At 41.5% G+C, this 15,337-nt stretch overlaps 1 protein-coding gene across 1 annotated transcript in view; it reads right to left on the bottom strand.

Moving 5' to 3' along the window:
• Window positions 1–15,337, bottom strand: part of tollip (toll interacting protein) — a 55,532-nt gene that overhangs the window by 10,359 nt on the left and 29,836 nt on the right. The window contains exons 3-5 of the mRNA XM_060941869.1: window positions 11,240–11,422; window positions 4,412–4,564; window positions 4,152–4,242 (exon numbers count right to left, since the gene is read on the bottom strand). Coding sequence (XP_060797852.1) covers window positions 4,152–4,242; window positions 4,412–4,564; window positions 11,240–11,422 — 427 coding nt within the window. The remainder of the gene's footprint in view (window positions 1–4,151; window positions 4,243–4,411; window positions 4,565–11,239; window positions 11,423–15,337) is intronic.

Genomic DNA, 15,337 nt, shown 5'->3' with positions numbered 1-15,337 from the left:
CTGCAAAGGAAACCTCAGGGCACCAGTTGTACTCCACACAGGTGTTCACATCTGGAAGTGCCTTGCTGACGGAGTTTGCAACAAAAAAAAGAAATCTGTTTGTCTTCTGAGCACCATGCATCAGAAAGTGGAAATTGTGGACACCCAAAAACAAAACACTGTTGTTGATTACAACCATTTCAAATGCGGCGTTGATATCATGGACCAGAAATTATGCAACTACTCGGTGCATGCAGGAACACGAAGATGGCCCATGGCTGCGTTTTACAACCTGCTTGACAGGGCTGTCACAAATGCAAATGTCTTGTACACAGCATGTACAAGAGCCAAACAAAGTCGCCAATTGTTCATGCCGGAGCTTGCAGAGGAACTTCAAAACAGACTTTTGCAAGAAAAGGCACAAGGGGAAGAACACAAACAGCAGTGTTGTGAGATGAGAGTTTCTCAGAAGAAAAAGACACAGTGCCAGGTGCGCATACTCTGCAATAATAACAGAAGCACCGAACTTTGTGTATGCTGCCGCAAATACACCTGTGGCAAATGTAGGAAAGACTCACCATGGGAATGTGGAAACTGCTAGATGGGACAACTGTATGCTACATTTCTGTGCTTTGTATAGCCTCCATATGTAGTGAGCCTGCTTTTCTTAGTGTGAAATAAGCATTTATTTTCTTCCTGAAGTTATACCGTCTGTTTGTAGTTTTTCCAAGCTGAAATTGTGTTTTTTGGGGCACTAATTCCAGTCCTCTGTCCTCGGACATTGTGAGCTTGACAGAGTAAATTGTCATTGAAATTGGGGTGTAACCTACAACCAAATTACCATTCATGAAGGCTTTAGTATGTCCCTTCCTAAAATGACAGGCCATTATTAAAATAAAGTGTTTTTATGACAAATAGAAAGCGTTTCTCGGATCAACTGACAAAATAAGGTGAATGTGTACATCTGTTTGTTGGCCAAATAAAATATAAAATGAAAAATGGTTACCCTTAGTACACCACACACAACTCAACACACAGTATGTTGGGCTGAATCAGAGTTCATTCAAATAGCAGTCTGGCCTTTGTCCAGGGATGTGATTTGGGGCTGGTGAAATTATCTGAAAATTTTAGGCGGGGGTCTGGGGGCCACAGGCCCCCAGCTGGTCCAGGGCAGCGGCCTGGTGGGGGGACAAGGGGGGGAAGCCCCCCGAAGCTCCTGGGTTCTGGGGTTTTCTGACTTAAAAATTGTACTAAAATGGCAAGCAAACACACAAGAAAAAACTTGTCATGATTAACAAATTCAAGCCAATTTAATGGTCAACATGCAACTCTGAAACACACACACTCTCGCTCGCTCACACACTCTCGCTCGCTCACACACTCTCGCTCGCTCACACACTCTCGCTCGCTCACACACTCTCGCTCACACACTCTCGCTCGCTCACACACTCTCGCTCGCTCACACACTCTCGCTCGCTCACACACTCTCGCTCGCTCACTCTCTCTCTCTCACCCCCCCCCAAAGAACCAGCGCAAGCAGGGCCCGCTAGCCCCGCACCTTGTGACATAATTTGCCCCGAGGCGAGCCGCGGTTTTTCTCCAACCATTCCCAGCGGAACTTTTTTTTTCACTATTCTGTCGATTTCTTTAACTCGATTTGCATCTTTACGCCTCGATCACGGAGGCTGCCATCTTTCAACTCTTTGTTTGAAGCGAGCTTACGTACAGCTATCTAACAAGCGCGTTCATTGGTTGTTACAGAGTGATGAGCCAATCACGTACCTCGTTTCATCTCATTTACGCAATTACGTCATTGAGATGAAACGAGGTACGTGATTGGCTCATCGCTCTGTAACAACCAATGAACGCGCTTGTTAGATAGCTGTACGTAAGCTGGCTTCAAACAAAGAGTTGAAAGATGGCAGCCTCCGTGATCGAACGTAAAGATGCAAATCCGAGGCTGCCATCTTTCAAACAAAGTCGGAACGAATGTGGATGAGGGAAAAATCGGAAAAAAATTTTTTCTTCAAGTTTTGAGGTGAAAAAAGCGGAATTCCGCGAATTCGCGGAAAAATCACATCCCTGTTTGTCATTACAGGCAGCAACCTCAGTGGAGGGTGGAGTGGCTGTTCACAATACAATAGAGATCTTGCAGTCACGTGACCGGAAAGTACACAACCGCCATCTTGTCGGTCAAAAACACAGCTGAATACTGCTGCACTCGTGTACAGAATGGATCAATTTCAACCGACGGACTACACGGCTCATTTTTCTAATGAACAGATAACTAGATATATGTCTAAAATAAACAATCTACAGATTTGTGACCCTTATGGCTTACCGGACGGAGTTTTCACGACCGGATTTTGAACTGCCAGCGGAATACCCGGACGTGTATAATTACCTCATATTAACTTTCCCTCGCTGTTCAGTGGTGAAGCACTGCGTGCTTATAAATCTCTGGACAGTTATCTCTACAGAAATTCAGGATTTGTCAGCGACTCAGATGTGGCATCTTGTAACAAGAATCCTCATTGGATGGGTAAGTCACTTAAGTATTGAGTATAGCACTGACCAGCCGATTATAGAATAGAATAAGGTAATTCCAAATCGTCCGTCTTGTTTACATGGATCTGGCGTTGGAGAGGTAGAGGCTTGGCAGTGGAGGTTTGAGTGGCTGTTTTCTGAGTTTAGTCAACAGGCCGGCTCTGCCTGCAGCCTCGCTTTTGCTCCCGGCGCCGCCTCCTTCGCTTTGCTTCCGATAACAATCCACGGAGACCCCACTATCTCGTCTGGAATGTTTTTTTTTTTTTCCTCGTCCGGAATGTTGTGCATGCGATGGAAATCGCTACAAACCGTCATTTTCTGCTGGAAACCAATGTCCAGTAAGTCCATACGGTTGTAGTGGATATTGAAGTCCGGTACAGACGAACAACATGCAAAAATACACACAAAAAACATAAAAAACGTGCACAGGTAGGGAGAGCTTGTAGCCGCAGCCGTTGTAGTAGAATTGTATATAGTAGGGTTTTCCAGAAGAAAAGGTAGAAGTAAAAGCAGAAGTAGAACCAGAAGTAGAAGGCGGAATATGGCGTTTGACCAACACGATGGCGTCTGTCACAACCTGGATCGGCTGTGACGTCACATGCAAGATCTCTATGGAGACAGTTAGCACCTTGAGAGGAATACACCATTTTTGCAGAGGGGAGGGGGCATGCAGCAGAAGTGAAAATCTCTGGGCCTGCTAGTGCTAATGACATCAAAATCCGGGGACTCGACATCACAAAGCATCTGACATGGACTCAACACCTCACACCTAGTGAAGAAAGCTCAGCACAGGTTTTTCTTCTTAAAAAAAAAACTTAAAGTCAAACTTCCCTCTCAGCTCTTAGTAAACTTCTATAGGAGCCCAATAGAGAGCTTGCTTTGTTACTGTGTCACAGTTTGGTACACCAGCTGTACTTCAGAGAACTGGAGAGATTTGGAACGTTTAGTTAATACTACACAGAGTGTTGTGGGGACTAAACTACCAAATCTGGACATAGTTTATTCCAACCATCCATGTAAGAGGACTAACAACATTATCAAGGACTCAACACACCCAGGTAATCAACTGTTTGTTTGTCCCCCTCCCATCAAGCAAAAGATACAGGACCATCAGAACATGCACAAGTAGACTGAGGAACAACTTCCCCAGAGCTGTAGCCTCCATTACCCCCCCCCCCCCAGTTGCTGCTAATGCACTGATCACTTTATATGCAGGACTGTAAATATAGTTACTACAATCTGTGCAATATCTGCTCACACTGTACTTTATTTTACTGACTTGATCACTTTATACATAGGTATATAAATACACCTAGTATAATTGTGCAATATCTGCCTACACTACAATTCCCCCACTTATTTTATCTTGTATTTTATTTATATTCTTTTTTTATTGCTGTCGTTTTATCCGAGTGCTACCAAACCAAGTTTCGTTGTAGCACTACAATGACAAAGTCTTATCTTAAGTTAAACAATCCTGATTTATTCCTGTTGTGGTTAGATCTGCTTCCATCAAGTGTGCTCAGTGAATCAGAGTATCAGGCCACTCCTAGAGTAGTCCAAGATGTTTTGTGGAGTATTGTGTGATTTGGCAATGTATCATAAAGCCAGCAATTAGTTCATACCTGCAATGGGCACATAGCCAACACCTTGCTGGTAAACAGTAGGCATCAGGACCACAGGCTGAGCTGGCATGATCATTCCTGCTGGCACTGACTACATCACAAAGAAAGAAAGAGAAGAATAAAAACAAAATTATTTTGTTTCTTATTAAGACAGAATAATTTGCAGGCGTCATGCATTTTTATTGCTCAGCGCTTGTTTTGTAATTTCATTGGAATTTTTAAAACAAGAACAAAATGTGTGTATTTAAGCTCAGACTCACAGAGTAGGACATGACCAAGTTAATCATGCCTTCTTTATCATCTCCTTGTCTTCCACTCAGGCTGTACCACTCATCAACTACACTGCCTTCCCTCAAACTCTCTGGGATAGTCACATGAGTCCAAGCGATGCGATCATCCATGGAAAATGCCCTCTAAAAACAACATGGAACAAATGAGTTCATGTCCAAATGCCCACTTTATTTACTTTTTTATTTAAATTAAAAAAAAAAAAAAAAGACATGAGGAAAGCTGAGGCTCACTACTTTCTGGTAAATGGATTGAGTTTATAATCAAAGTGCTCCATTTTCATTGTGGACACTTCCAGTATATGCCAGCATATTTGGATGTTTTTATGAAATTGAATGAATTTGTCACGGTTTCCTAAACTGCCTCAAAATATTAGTGGTAATGAACAAGTTAATTCATTGACTTATGTACACCACTGACTGTTGTTTTTATGTTTTTCTTCACAGCTCTCACAGTGCTTCTGTCATCCACTGATGCTGTTTTTCAAGTCGACCAGTTAGATGCCTGGTTGTTAGTGTTGTGAAAACTGGTTTTTATGTTATATTGGCTGTGATTAATGCTTGTGCAATGGCTCTGATGGATTTCCCCTCTTTTCTCTGCTTCAACTTGGCTTTCTTTCCCCCCCCCCCACAGACAGCTCTCTGGTCTTCATGTTGGTTTATTCTTTTTAACACTAAAGGCAGTCTTCACAGGTGAAACCCTGGGCTCAAACCAAGAGTAAACATTCAGCGCTACTGTATTAATTGTTCTGGCCAATCCAACAGGGCACACCTGGGTAAAAAAAAAAAAAAACAAAAAAAACCCACACCTGTTCCAATACTTTTGATCGGCTTAAGAATTGGGTGGTCTTTCACCAAAGGTGCCATGTTCCAAGTTGCTTAACACATCGAAGAAATGAGAAAATGAATATGAGACAATAGACAAGAATTTCAGCTTTCAACTTTCGAGCTTAAACCCAAATGTCTTCAGTGTATAGACCCCTTGCACTGAGGTCACATTTACATTAGCAACCGTCACTACCCTTGTCCTGGGGGACAAGCGAACTTTGTTCACATACTGAAGACGAGCGATACTGAAGATATCCAACGTCCACTGTCCAAAGTAAACTACAGCTAAAAAGGCTCTACTACCAGATCACTTGGATAATCTTAGTCAGAAAGAAGCAAGGGATAGACATACGTGGAAATTAGAGTTTATTTGTGGTTATGATCTGTACAAAATTCCTCAAAACGACTGGAGTGACAGTGCAGGTTTGTGGCCTAGCGTTAGCTACATGTATTTATACACCTTTTTCCCCCGAAGAGTCCCAACACAAAACAGTTAACAAAAACTACAAAAGCAAGAAAACCTTCTTTGTGTAAAGAATTTTTCCTGAAATCAGCTTTTGGGAACAGAATGTTGCAAAAGCCAAAGCATTTACTCTCAAAGGACTCCTACCTGAACTGTGGGCTAGATGGTATTCCCAGCCCTCCATGTCCCAACAACCCCAAGGACATCTAGTTTCATAGCCATCTGCATGCTATCATTTATACACTGATACTTATTGTTAAAACAATATCTGAAGTGTTATTTGTAAAATAAAATATCTTGCTCTAGACTTTCAAAAAATTAATAATGTAAGATTTTTATTTTATCTAAAAGTGAATGGTACAATAATTACAAATGCTAACAGACTCTGCACATTCCAGTTGTAGCTATAGTCCTATAGTAACTATAATCACCCTTGAAATAATAATTTCAATAAACGGTTAATGTTCAATTCCCTCTTCATTTATTCTCTATTCAAAAGGCACAACTGAGTCACACAGGTTGATAATTGTGTAACGGACAAAAACAATTTTATTTTTAAAATGTTTTTTCCTGCCTTAGTTGATTTATTTCTATTTCACATTCATGCAGCTGTTGTAAAAGTTCAGTCTGTTTGAGTAGAACACTTGAACTGTAGATTCATTACTACACTCTGGCCCCATGGTGACATTTTGCACAGGACTGTGTTCCTCTGATAACTGAAACAAAGCTTCAGCGCTATGTTATGTCGAAGTTGTTTTCTTGGTGCCCAAACTGGGTTTTCCTTGTTGAATAAGGAAGCTGCTTTCAGGGCTCGACATTAACTTTTAAACCCACTTGCCGTGGGGGTAAATTTCCACTTTCCACCCCAATATCATCACTTGCCCCCTATTTTGCGAGTAATACTTTTTTTAATAGGAAAGCCATAGAATAGTTGTGAATTGCAACATAAAATGAAGATCACACATTGAGTTGAAGTTTGGTTATTGGTTACTTTTTACTTGTAACAGACAATAACAATTTTATCCAAAATAGTTTTTCCCTGCCTTAGTCGATTACTGCGTCATGACAGACACAGTAATGTTTGAGTTTAAAATTGTTTAGTGTGTAGGTTGTGGGTGTTTTATACAGACCTGACAACCTGTAACTGAATCAGCGCAGCACATTTATTTTTAAAATAAACTTAGTGGTGAATGACATGACATTAAAAAAAAAAAAAAAAAAAAGATCTATAAATATTTTGCAAAGGACTGTGTTCCTCTGATAACAGAAACAAAGATCCAGCTCTCTCTGCTCTTAATCTGTTCTTTCAAGATATATTGTGCATGTCACTCCTTGTTGACTTTTTTATGCAAGAGTTGTGTTTGAAACCAATCTGGGTTTTCTGTGTTGAATAAGGAAGCAGCTTCACCTTTAAGAAAATCAACACTTTCACAAAGGAGCTAACTTGAACGCGAGCAGAAAAAATAAAACAAGATTCTTAAGCAAACTCTTCCATCCTCACTTCCGACTTTGTTTTTGTAAAATGCATTTTAAATTCAATCGTGAATTTCTCTGGAGTTTTCAAGCTGAGCTCCTCTCCTTGTATTCTTTAACCACTCATTTCCTCGTTGTTCTTGAAGCATTTGCTTGTGTATTAGCATTTTTCTTGATAGCGGGGAGACGGTAATGTCTTATCCATTTCTCTGTTTGAACAAGCAAAAACAGCGCAAAAATTAACCATATTGAAGACAGATTAAGGCCGAATCCCATTTCACCCCTTGGACCAACCCCTTGGCCCTTCCCCTCCATTTTGCGCGTTCACGTGAAGGGGTAGGGGTATCCCAATCCCAGTTAACGCGGAGGGGTAGGGGAAGGGGGAGGGCTTCTGTACCCCTCCAAACGGAGATTTTCCTGGAGCAGACTCCGAACGAAGGGGTTTGAGTGATTTCCCACAATGCCATGCGGATTTCAGCGAGATTTCATGCGGATTTCAGAAAGATGGCGGTTCCCGCGGCGAAAGATTGTCATAAATGTATTTTCTCCATTATTTACGTGTTTTAAGTTGTTATCCAGAGGAAACACGCCGCTTGATTCGCTTTCGAGCTGAGAATGAGCAGCGATTTCTGAAATCCAAGCTGCTGCTAAAAAGCTTTGGGAGTGAGTATTGTTTTCAGTTGCTTGACTGCGTACGTTTTGTTCTGTTATTCTCGCTTTTATTGTTTACATGAGTGTTCTGACACCTCATTCTGTCGGATGTGGTGCACGAAGCGCCAAAGATATCCCATTCAGTGGTGTTAGTTAACAAATCACACCCTGCCAGCAGAGATTTCTGGCTCTGACTGTAGCGGCTGGTCGCAGCCAATGACGCACTTGGTTGCGTTTTGCTAACGTAAACGCTGACGGAGGTACGCGATGACGTATGCGATCGTTGAAGGGCTATCCCAATACGTAAGGGTTGAATTTCAAGCCCTATCCCTTGTAGCTCAGTTTCAAGGGGAAGGGCCAAGGGGAAGGCGGAGGGGAAGGGGGAGGGGTAGAAATTAGAATTGGGATTGGGCCTAAGCTGCCTGCATGAAAGACAGTGTCTGTCTGACCCCAGCTGTAATTATCATGTGATGCGTGATGTCATGCACAAGGGGTCTAGGAACAGTACGCGTATCATACTACACCAGCGGGGGGGATATAAAATAACTAGCAAAGCAGTAAATGAAACCAAGACTAAAGAAAACAGTCAAGACATAAATGGCAGATACGTAGTGAGGGACACTTTTAGGAACTGAAATATCAAAAAGCCTCATTTTTGTGGTGCTGGCTCATAATATATGCTCATTCCAACTTGCCCGGTCGGGCATGTCGGGGACATATCCCACTTGCTCGAATGCGTTTCACTTGCCCCAGGAAATCGGGCCATCCTTAAAAAAAAAATCCGTTTCCTGTCCACCGGGTGAGTAAAAAAAATTCAGTCGGGAGGGAGGGATTTTTTTTTTTATATATATGGATGGATAAGAAATCGCAATGCTGTGTTTGCTTTTTCTTTCAGTACTTTATTACAAAAGCAGACACATTTAATAAAATGACAGTTTAATCAACTGAAACTTGTACAAAAACTTTAAGTTAGCATTTGAAATGCTGACTGCAACATTTGGAAAACTTTTACAAAGGTACTTAAAATGTCCGACACACTGACTTTTTGTCGTTCTAAATCGACCGTTAGGCCTAGTTCGGATAAAATTACACTATTAAAATGATCACTGAATTATTTGTTTTTCTGAATCTTTACTATTTTGTTGTTCGCTAGAATACCATTTTGCGATTTCACACGTAAGCAAATGTTTGAAAACTCCGGATCTCCTTCCTTCATGGTGGCTGCCATTTTTTTGTGCCGCACGGCGCATGCGCAGAGCTGATTCAGTTCAGAGTGCGCGCGCACTCGGCGGAGGCAGTAGTGTGTCGGAGGGAACAGAAGCAGAGATGACGCTTATTTTGTCTCCAGTAAACCAGTCTTCTCTCGTTCAATTACGTGCTGGCATCAAAAGACACCGTTGGTTGTAAATAAACCCAAACTGAGTGGTTGGAGTGTATTTTCATACACAAATGGAGAAATGTTCGCTGAGTGTTTGTGTAGCCACCACTGCAGACCGTTGTCGTTGTTAATTCATAGCATGCTCAGTTGTGTGAATGTGTTATGCACCGAAAATAAGAGATTGACAAGCCAGGAACCCCTCATGATGCAATACGCAAGAAAAGAAAGAAGATTTACTGCCATTTTACTTCGTATTTGAGTAAAGTGAATAAATAAATGGTCTGTGGAAAATACATTTAATCCTGGGAACTGCATGCACAGGAGTTTATTTTGTGTTTACTCCCCCCAGCTGGCTACTTATTTGTCATGGCTGGCTAGTATGAGCCTTAGTGGAAAGCCCTGGGAATGCGTAAATGTCAAGTTCGATTTTAGATTTACAAACCCGAAAAAAATGTTGAAAAACCTGGGGGCGTCGTGGCTTAGGTGGATAAGGCACCACACCATAAATCCGGGGACCCGGGTTCGATTCCGACCCGAGGTCATTTCCCGATCCCTCCCCGTCTCTCTCTCCTGCTCATTTCCTGTCTCTACACTGTCCTATCCAATAAAGGTGAAAAAAGCCCAAAAAATATCTTTAAAAAAAAAAATGTCGAAAAACCGGCGTTAAAAAAAAAAATTCAACTGCACAAATGGCACTCACCTGGCCGGTGGACCGGAAACAGAACATTTTTTAATAATGGCCTCGGGCAGTGCTTAATGTCGAGCCCTGGCTTCACCTCTAAGAAAGTCACACACTTTCATGAAGAAACTAACGCTAATGCGAACAGAAATAAAACAAGGTTCTTAAGCAAACTCTTCCATACTCACTCACGACTTTCTATTTTTTTTTTAAAGATTTTTTTGGGGCTTTTTTTCACCTTTATTGGATAGGACAGTGTAGAGACAGGAAATGAGCGGGAGAGAGAGACGGGGAGGGATCGGGAAATGACCTCGAGTCGGAATCGAACCCGGGTCCCCGGATTTATGGTATGGCGCCTTAGCCACGACACCCCCACGACTTTCTATTTTTGAAAATAAAAGTTCTTACCTGAACTAAAATCATAATTACAAATGCGGGTATTTGCGAATTTCTCTGGAGTATTCAGGCTTAGATCCTCTCATCATATTCTCTTCAACCACTCACTTCTTCGTTGTCCTTGAAGCATTTGCTTCTTTTAACATTTTTCTTGAAGGCGGGGAGACAGTAATACCTTTTATAATTTTCTCTATTTGAACAACCAAAAACAGCGCAAAAATGAACCATACTGAAGACAGATTAAGCCTTGGTTACAGGAAAGACAGGTGTTTGTTTGTCTCCCAGGTAAAATTATCACATGATGTGTGACGTCATGCACAAAGGGTCTATAGCAAAAACAAAAGAATTGGCCTTGTTCCAATAATTTCAAAGGGGAACGTATACATCTGTTATATAAGATACTTACGTACTACAGTATAAAATACCTGTGTAATTGTGATTTTCTTACCAATACATGTCCATACATAGTCATAACTACATAAAATCTAATGTTATGATAAATAGAATATTTGCAATGGCTAGTTTTCACTTCCAGACCACCAAAACAAAAACACTGGCGTATTAAAAGATGAGAAGCTAGCAGTCAAGTGCAAGTAAATGAAGAAGTGATGAAGCTGAATGACACTTAACCTCTATAAATAATATTTCAGGACAAAAGGTAATTGTTGTAATATGAAAATGTATCAGTACCATTAACCTGTTTGCTGTTGCAATAATAATCATGTCTATTGACTTTTTTCAGTTCCACTATCTTGAGATCTAGACTTCTCATTCTAAAAGTTATATTAAATGAGAAACAGTAAAACGGCTGCAGTTAAATAGATGCTTCCCCAGCAGTCACCTAGCTGTTTTAAAAAAAAAAATCCATACATTATGCTAGCTAGCAAATGTTAGATCTGTAGCTATTGTTATGGTTGATATGATTAACTGAACCTCATCAAAGATTTCCAGGTAGAAGGAGTCAACTGCAGGAGGCAAAGGGCACTGAATCACTTTGTTCCAGCGTGGGTTTTTGGCTCCGTTATGTGCTGTAGGTGTTTCATACACGGTGTAGCCGAGCCGAATTCTACAGTATGGGTCCATGCGCGTCATGCCGTAGTTCTTAGCCAACTTTGCCTGGAAAAGAAAGAAGAATTCCATTTCCAACATGTACTGTAGAAGACATATACCGCTAAAAGAAAAACTCTTTACTGGTGAGCAGAAAATATTCAACAGGAAGCAAACTCTTACTGTACGCTTTGTCCATTTAAACTGACTCAAATGTCTAATGGCAAAAATGTCAATTTAATTTTTTTCCTTACTTTTTTAGATTTTCTTAACACATTCATTCACATTCTATATCTGTTCAGTACATCTTTATCTAATATGCTGGTGGAAAGATCACAGAACCTCAACTAATCATCTATGGAAAGATGTGTCACACAAACTTCCACAATGCTCACTTGAAAAAAGCTGCAGGACGATCTCAAAGCAGCAGGAAAAACAGCTCCAAAGAGAACAATAAGCAATACACAAAGGTGAGCTACACCTCGCGCAAAAACATTTCTCCTTTATTAAAAAAAAAAAAAAAGTCTCTTTAGAGCATCTAAAAGCATTAAACAAATCAAAACTTTTTTTGCAAAAATGTACTCTAGTATCGGATGAAAGCAAAATTTATTTTAATTATTCTGTGTAAATGTGAAATGAATATATGCACTGGTCATATATTAAACACACACACACACACACACACGTCAGGTCGGAGTCCTGGAGGACTTTGCTATTGATAACATGCAACCCAGTACCACCTGCCACATGGACGGGTAGTCAGCGTCTAAACCGGCTCCCCCACCAGTGTATACTGGTGAGAAGGGTGACATATCACCCAGCAGGATTAAAAACAAGACCTGTCAAAGGGCGGATGAGCCTCTCACTACTGAATATCCAAAGCTGACATCGGCTGGTAGCCATACAAATCAAAGGGTTCTCTTCCTTTAGGGAATATGAAGGCCAACCAGCTGCATTCCTACTAGGGGTGGGCAAAATTATCGATACGGCGATATATCGCGATACTTTGTCTTCCGATTCAATATCGATACTCAAAATTTGAATATCGATATTTTTTCAAATAATAAATCATGTTTCAGACGGGTTGTAAATCCAGTACGACTTCCGCACCTCCGCTCCGCAAGGTGTCGCTGTGCCGCTACCTCACTGCAAGGCACTCTTCGTCTTCTCTTTTTTTTCCCGGTGGTTGCAGTGAGGAAAAAAAACAAAAAAACAAGCAAGCATGGCTGTTAATGTAAACCTAGAGACGCCGCCGAACTTTAAGGCAGATGTTTGGAGGCACTTTGGATTCCAAAGGAAAGGAGAGAAAAAAAAAAACAAAACAGTGAACTGGACAAAGAGTACTCACTTTGCAAAACCTGTTTCGCTCCAATTAGATATTCAGGTAACACAACAAACTTGCGAACTTACTTAGCACACCACCCCGACATATTAGCTCAGCCGGAGCCACCGAAACCCGACCCGAAGCAAACTACACTGGACAGCGCCAAAGTCCTCCCGTCTACTTCAGTGATGTGTGACTTACTGTAACTGTGAACTTAATTTTGTCATTTAAGACCAAAGGCAAGAAGCTGCACTTTATTTTGCATTTTCAATTTTAGTGTGTGTGAGACACTGCATTTTGAGTATTTACTCAAAGTTCAGAAGAAACGTGATTCACTGAGGTTTCAGTTCAGTTTCAGTGTGTGGACACTGACCCACACTGCACTTTGTTTCATAATTGTGCTCAGGGAGACTAAGATGCACACTGCACTTTTCAATGTGTTCCAGACAGTGTGTTGTTCCTGCAAATATGTTGTAACTTGTGCTTGTATAGTTACAATAAAATGGCATGGATAATTAGAATTACATTGTTTTGACTCAGTTTGTCCCATGAATTATCACTATCATCTGATGTACATACAACTCGGATTTTAAGATGCATAATGCGTTTACATTTTTCAGTGAACTATGTAGAATATCGCAATATATCGCAGTATCGTATCGTGACTCAAGTATCGTGATGCGTATCGTATCGTGAGGTCCTTGGCAATACCCACCCCTAATTCCTACTGATGGGCATTCACATGCTTAGTCTCTGGAAGCTGAGGACCAAGCTGGTAGGAAGGAGAGAACATCAATGGGCCAGCACAATTTTTTTTTTTAATTCTGTGGAGGCTGTTCTGTAGCCAACAAACAGTCTCCAGTTGTATGGCGACAGGGATTAGCAACAGGAGTAGGTGAAGTGTGTCACTGGAAGCCTCTAGTGAAGCAAAGTTCAGTGACTTCAGTGTGATGAATGCGCATGTGCATTCTGTGCAACATACTTCCTGTATAAGCTGTTTGAGACGACCCCCCCGAGTGTTGGCATTAATCACTAATATTTTTTCTACAAATAATTTTCCAGCATCTTTTTCACTTTTGATTGTACTTTCACTTTTAAAATGTTTTTAAAATGTTCCACATTTAAAATGTTTTTTAATCCTGTGCAAAGACCGAAATCAGAGGCCATCCATATCGGATCTACCTTAATATCAACAGATCTGCAATTAAGGTACGTAAATCATTGCACACCTTCAGCTTGTTCAGTGTGCTGAGTGCAAGATGTTTAGTCATTCTTTCTCACTTGTTAGTAATAGCTTTATATAATTATGTGTAGATTAGTTAGCTCTCTGATGGAGAAAACTGCAGCATCAGAGGTGCACATCCAAACTCCAGCAAAGGTTAGTAAGAACAAGAGCAGTGTAGTTTCTGTAGGGGAAAGTCTAGATGCCCTAGGTGGAGTTAGCAATCCCCCAACTCTGGCATTAGAACCCTCACAGCAGGGCAAACGGGTGACGACTCGGCGGCATAACTAGAGCCAAAGCTATCCGAGACTCACCCACGGGACCACCACTCCTCTCTGCTTCATGTGTCAAACAGGTTTGCTCTCCTCAGTGATGCACCCACTGAGAAACCTGAAAGCGCTCTAGTTACAGGAGATCATCTTACAGCACATGAAATTAGCTATGCCTTCAAGGGCACCAGCAGCTTTAGTCAGGTGTATACCAGGCGCCAAGGTGTTGGACATACACTATATTGCCAAACGTATTTGCTCACCTGCCTTGACTCACATATGAGCTTAAGTGACATCCCATTCCTAATCCATAGGGTTCAATATGACGTCGGTCCACCCTTTGCAGCTAAAACAGCTTCAACTCTTCTGGGAAGGCTGTCCACAAGGTTTAGGAGTGTGTTTATGGGAATTTTTTACCATTCTTCCAGAAGCGCATTTGTGAGGTCACACACTGATGTTGGATGAGAAGGCCTGGCTCTCAGTCTCCGCTCTAATTCATCCCAAAAGTGTTCTATCGGGTTGAGGTCAGGACTCTGTGCAGGCCAGTCAAGTTCATCCACACCAGACTCTGTCGTCCATGTCTTTATGGACCTTGCTTTGTGCACTGGTGCACAGTCATGTTGGAAGAGGAAGGGGCCAGCTCCAAACTGTAAAAACAGTCTGCATGCCTAGGTGCTTGATTTTATACACCTGTGGCCATGGAAGTGATTGGAACACCTGATTCCGATAATTTGGATGGGTGAGCAAATACTTTTGCCAATATAGTGTAGCATGTAATCCTAGGATCCTAGGCAAGCATAGGTTTTCAAAGATAGTTATCCATGTATATGCTAATGATATATACACCGTCAGTCTGAGGTTACTAAGAGTAACTTTGTAGAGGTGTTTAAATTAGTGCAGGTGATGTCCGATGCTGTAGTATGCTCTGGCCCCATCCCAGTGTGGCATGGTGATGTAGCTTACAGCAGGTTATGGGCACTGAGCTGTCAGTTGTCCAGATGGTGCTCTGAAAATAGTGTGGGCTTTATAGATAACTGGAGTAATTTTGAGGACAATGCTGGCCTGTTAGGGCGGGACGGTATCCATCCCACTCAGGAAGGTGCTGTTCTCATTTCTTGCAGCATCGCTCATAGTCTCAGAACAGGCCTAGTTAACTTGTGACAATCCAG

The sequence above is a fragment of the Neoarius graeffei genome, chromosome 15, assembly GCF_027579695.1.
Source record: "Neoarius graeffei isolate fNeoGra1 chromosome 15, fNeoGra1.pri, whole genome shotgun sequence".
NCBI classification, from domain to species: Eukaryota; Metazoa; Chordata; class Actinopteri; order Siluriformes; family Ariidae; genus Neoarius; species Neoarius graeffei.
This window is presented reverse-complemented; position numbering and strand designations above follow the sequence as displayed.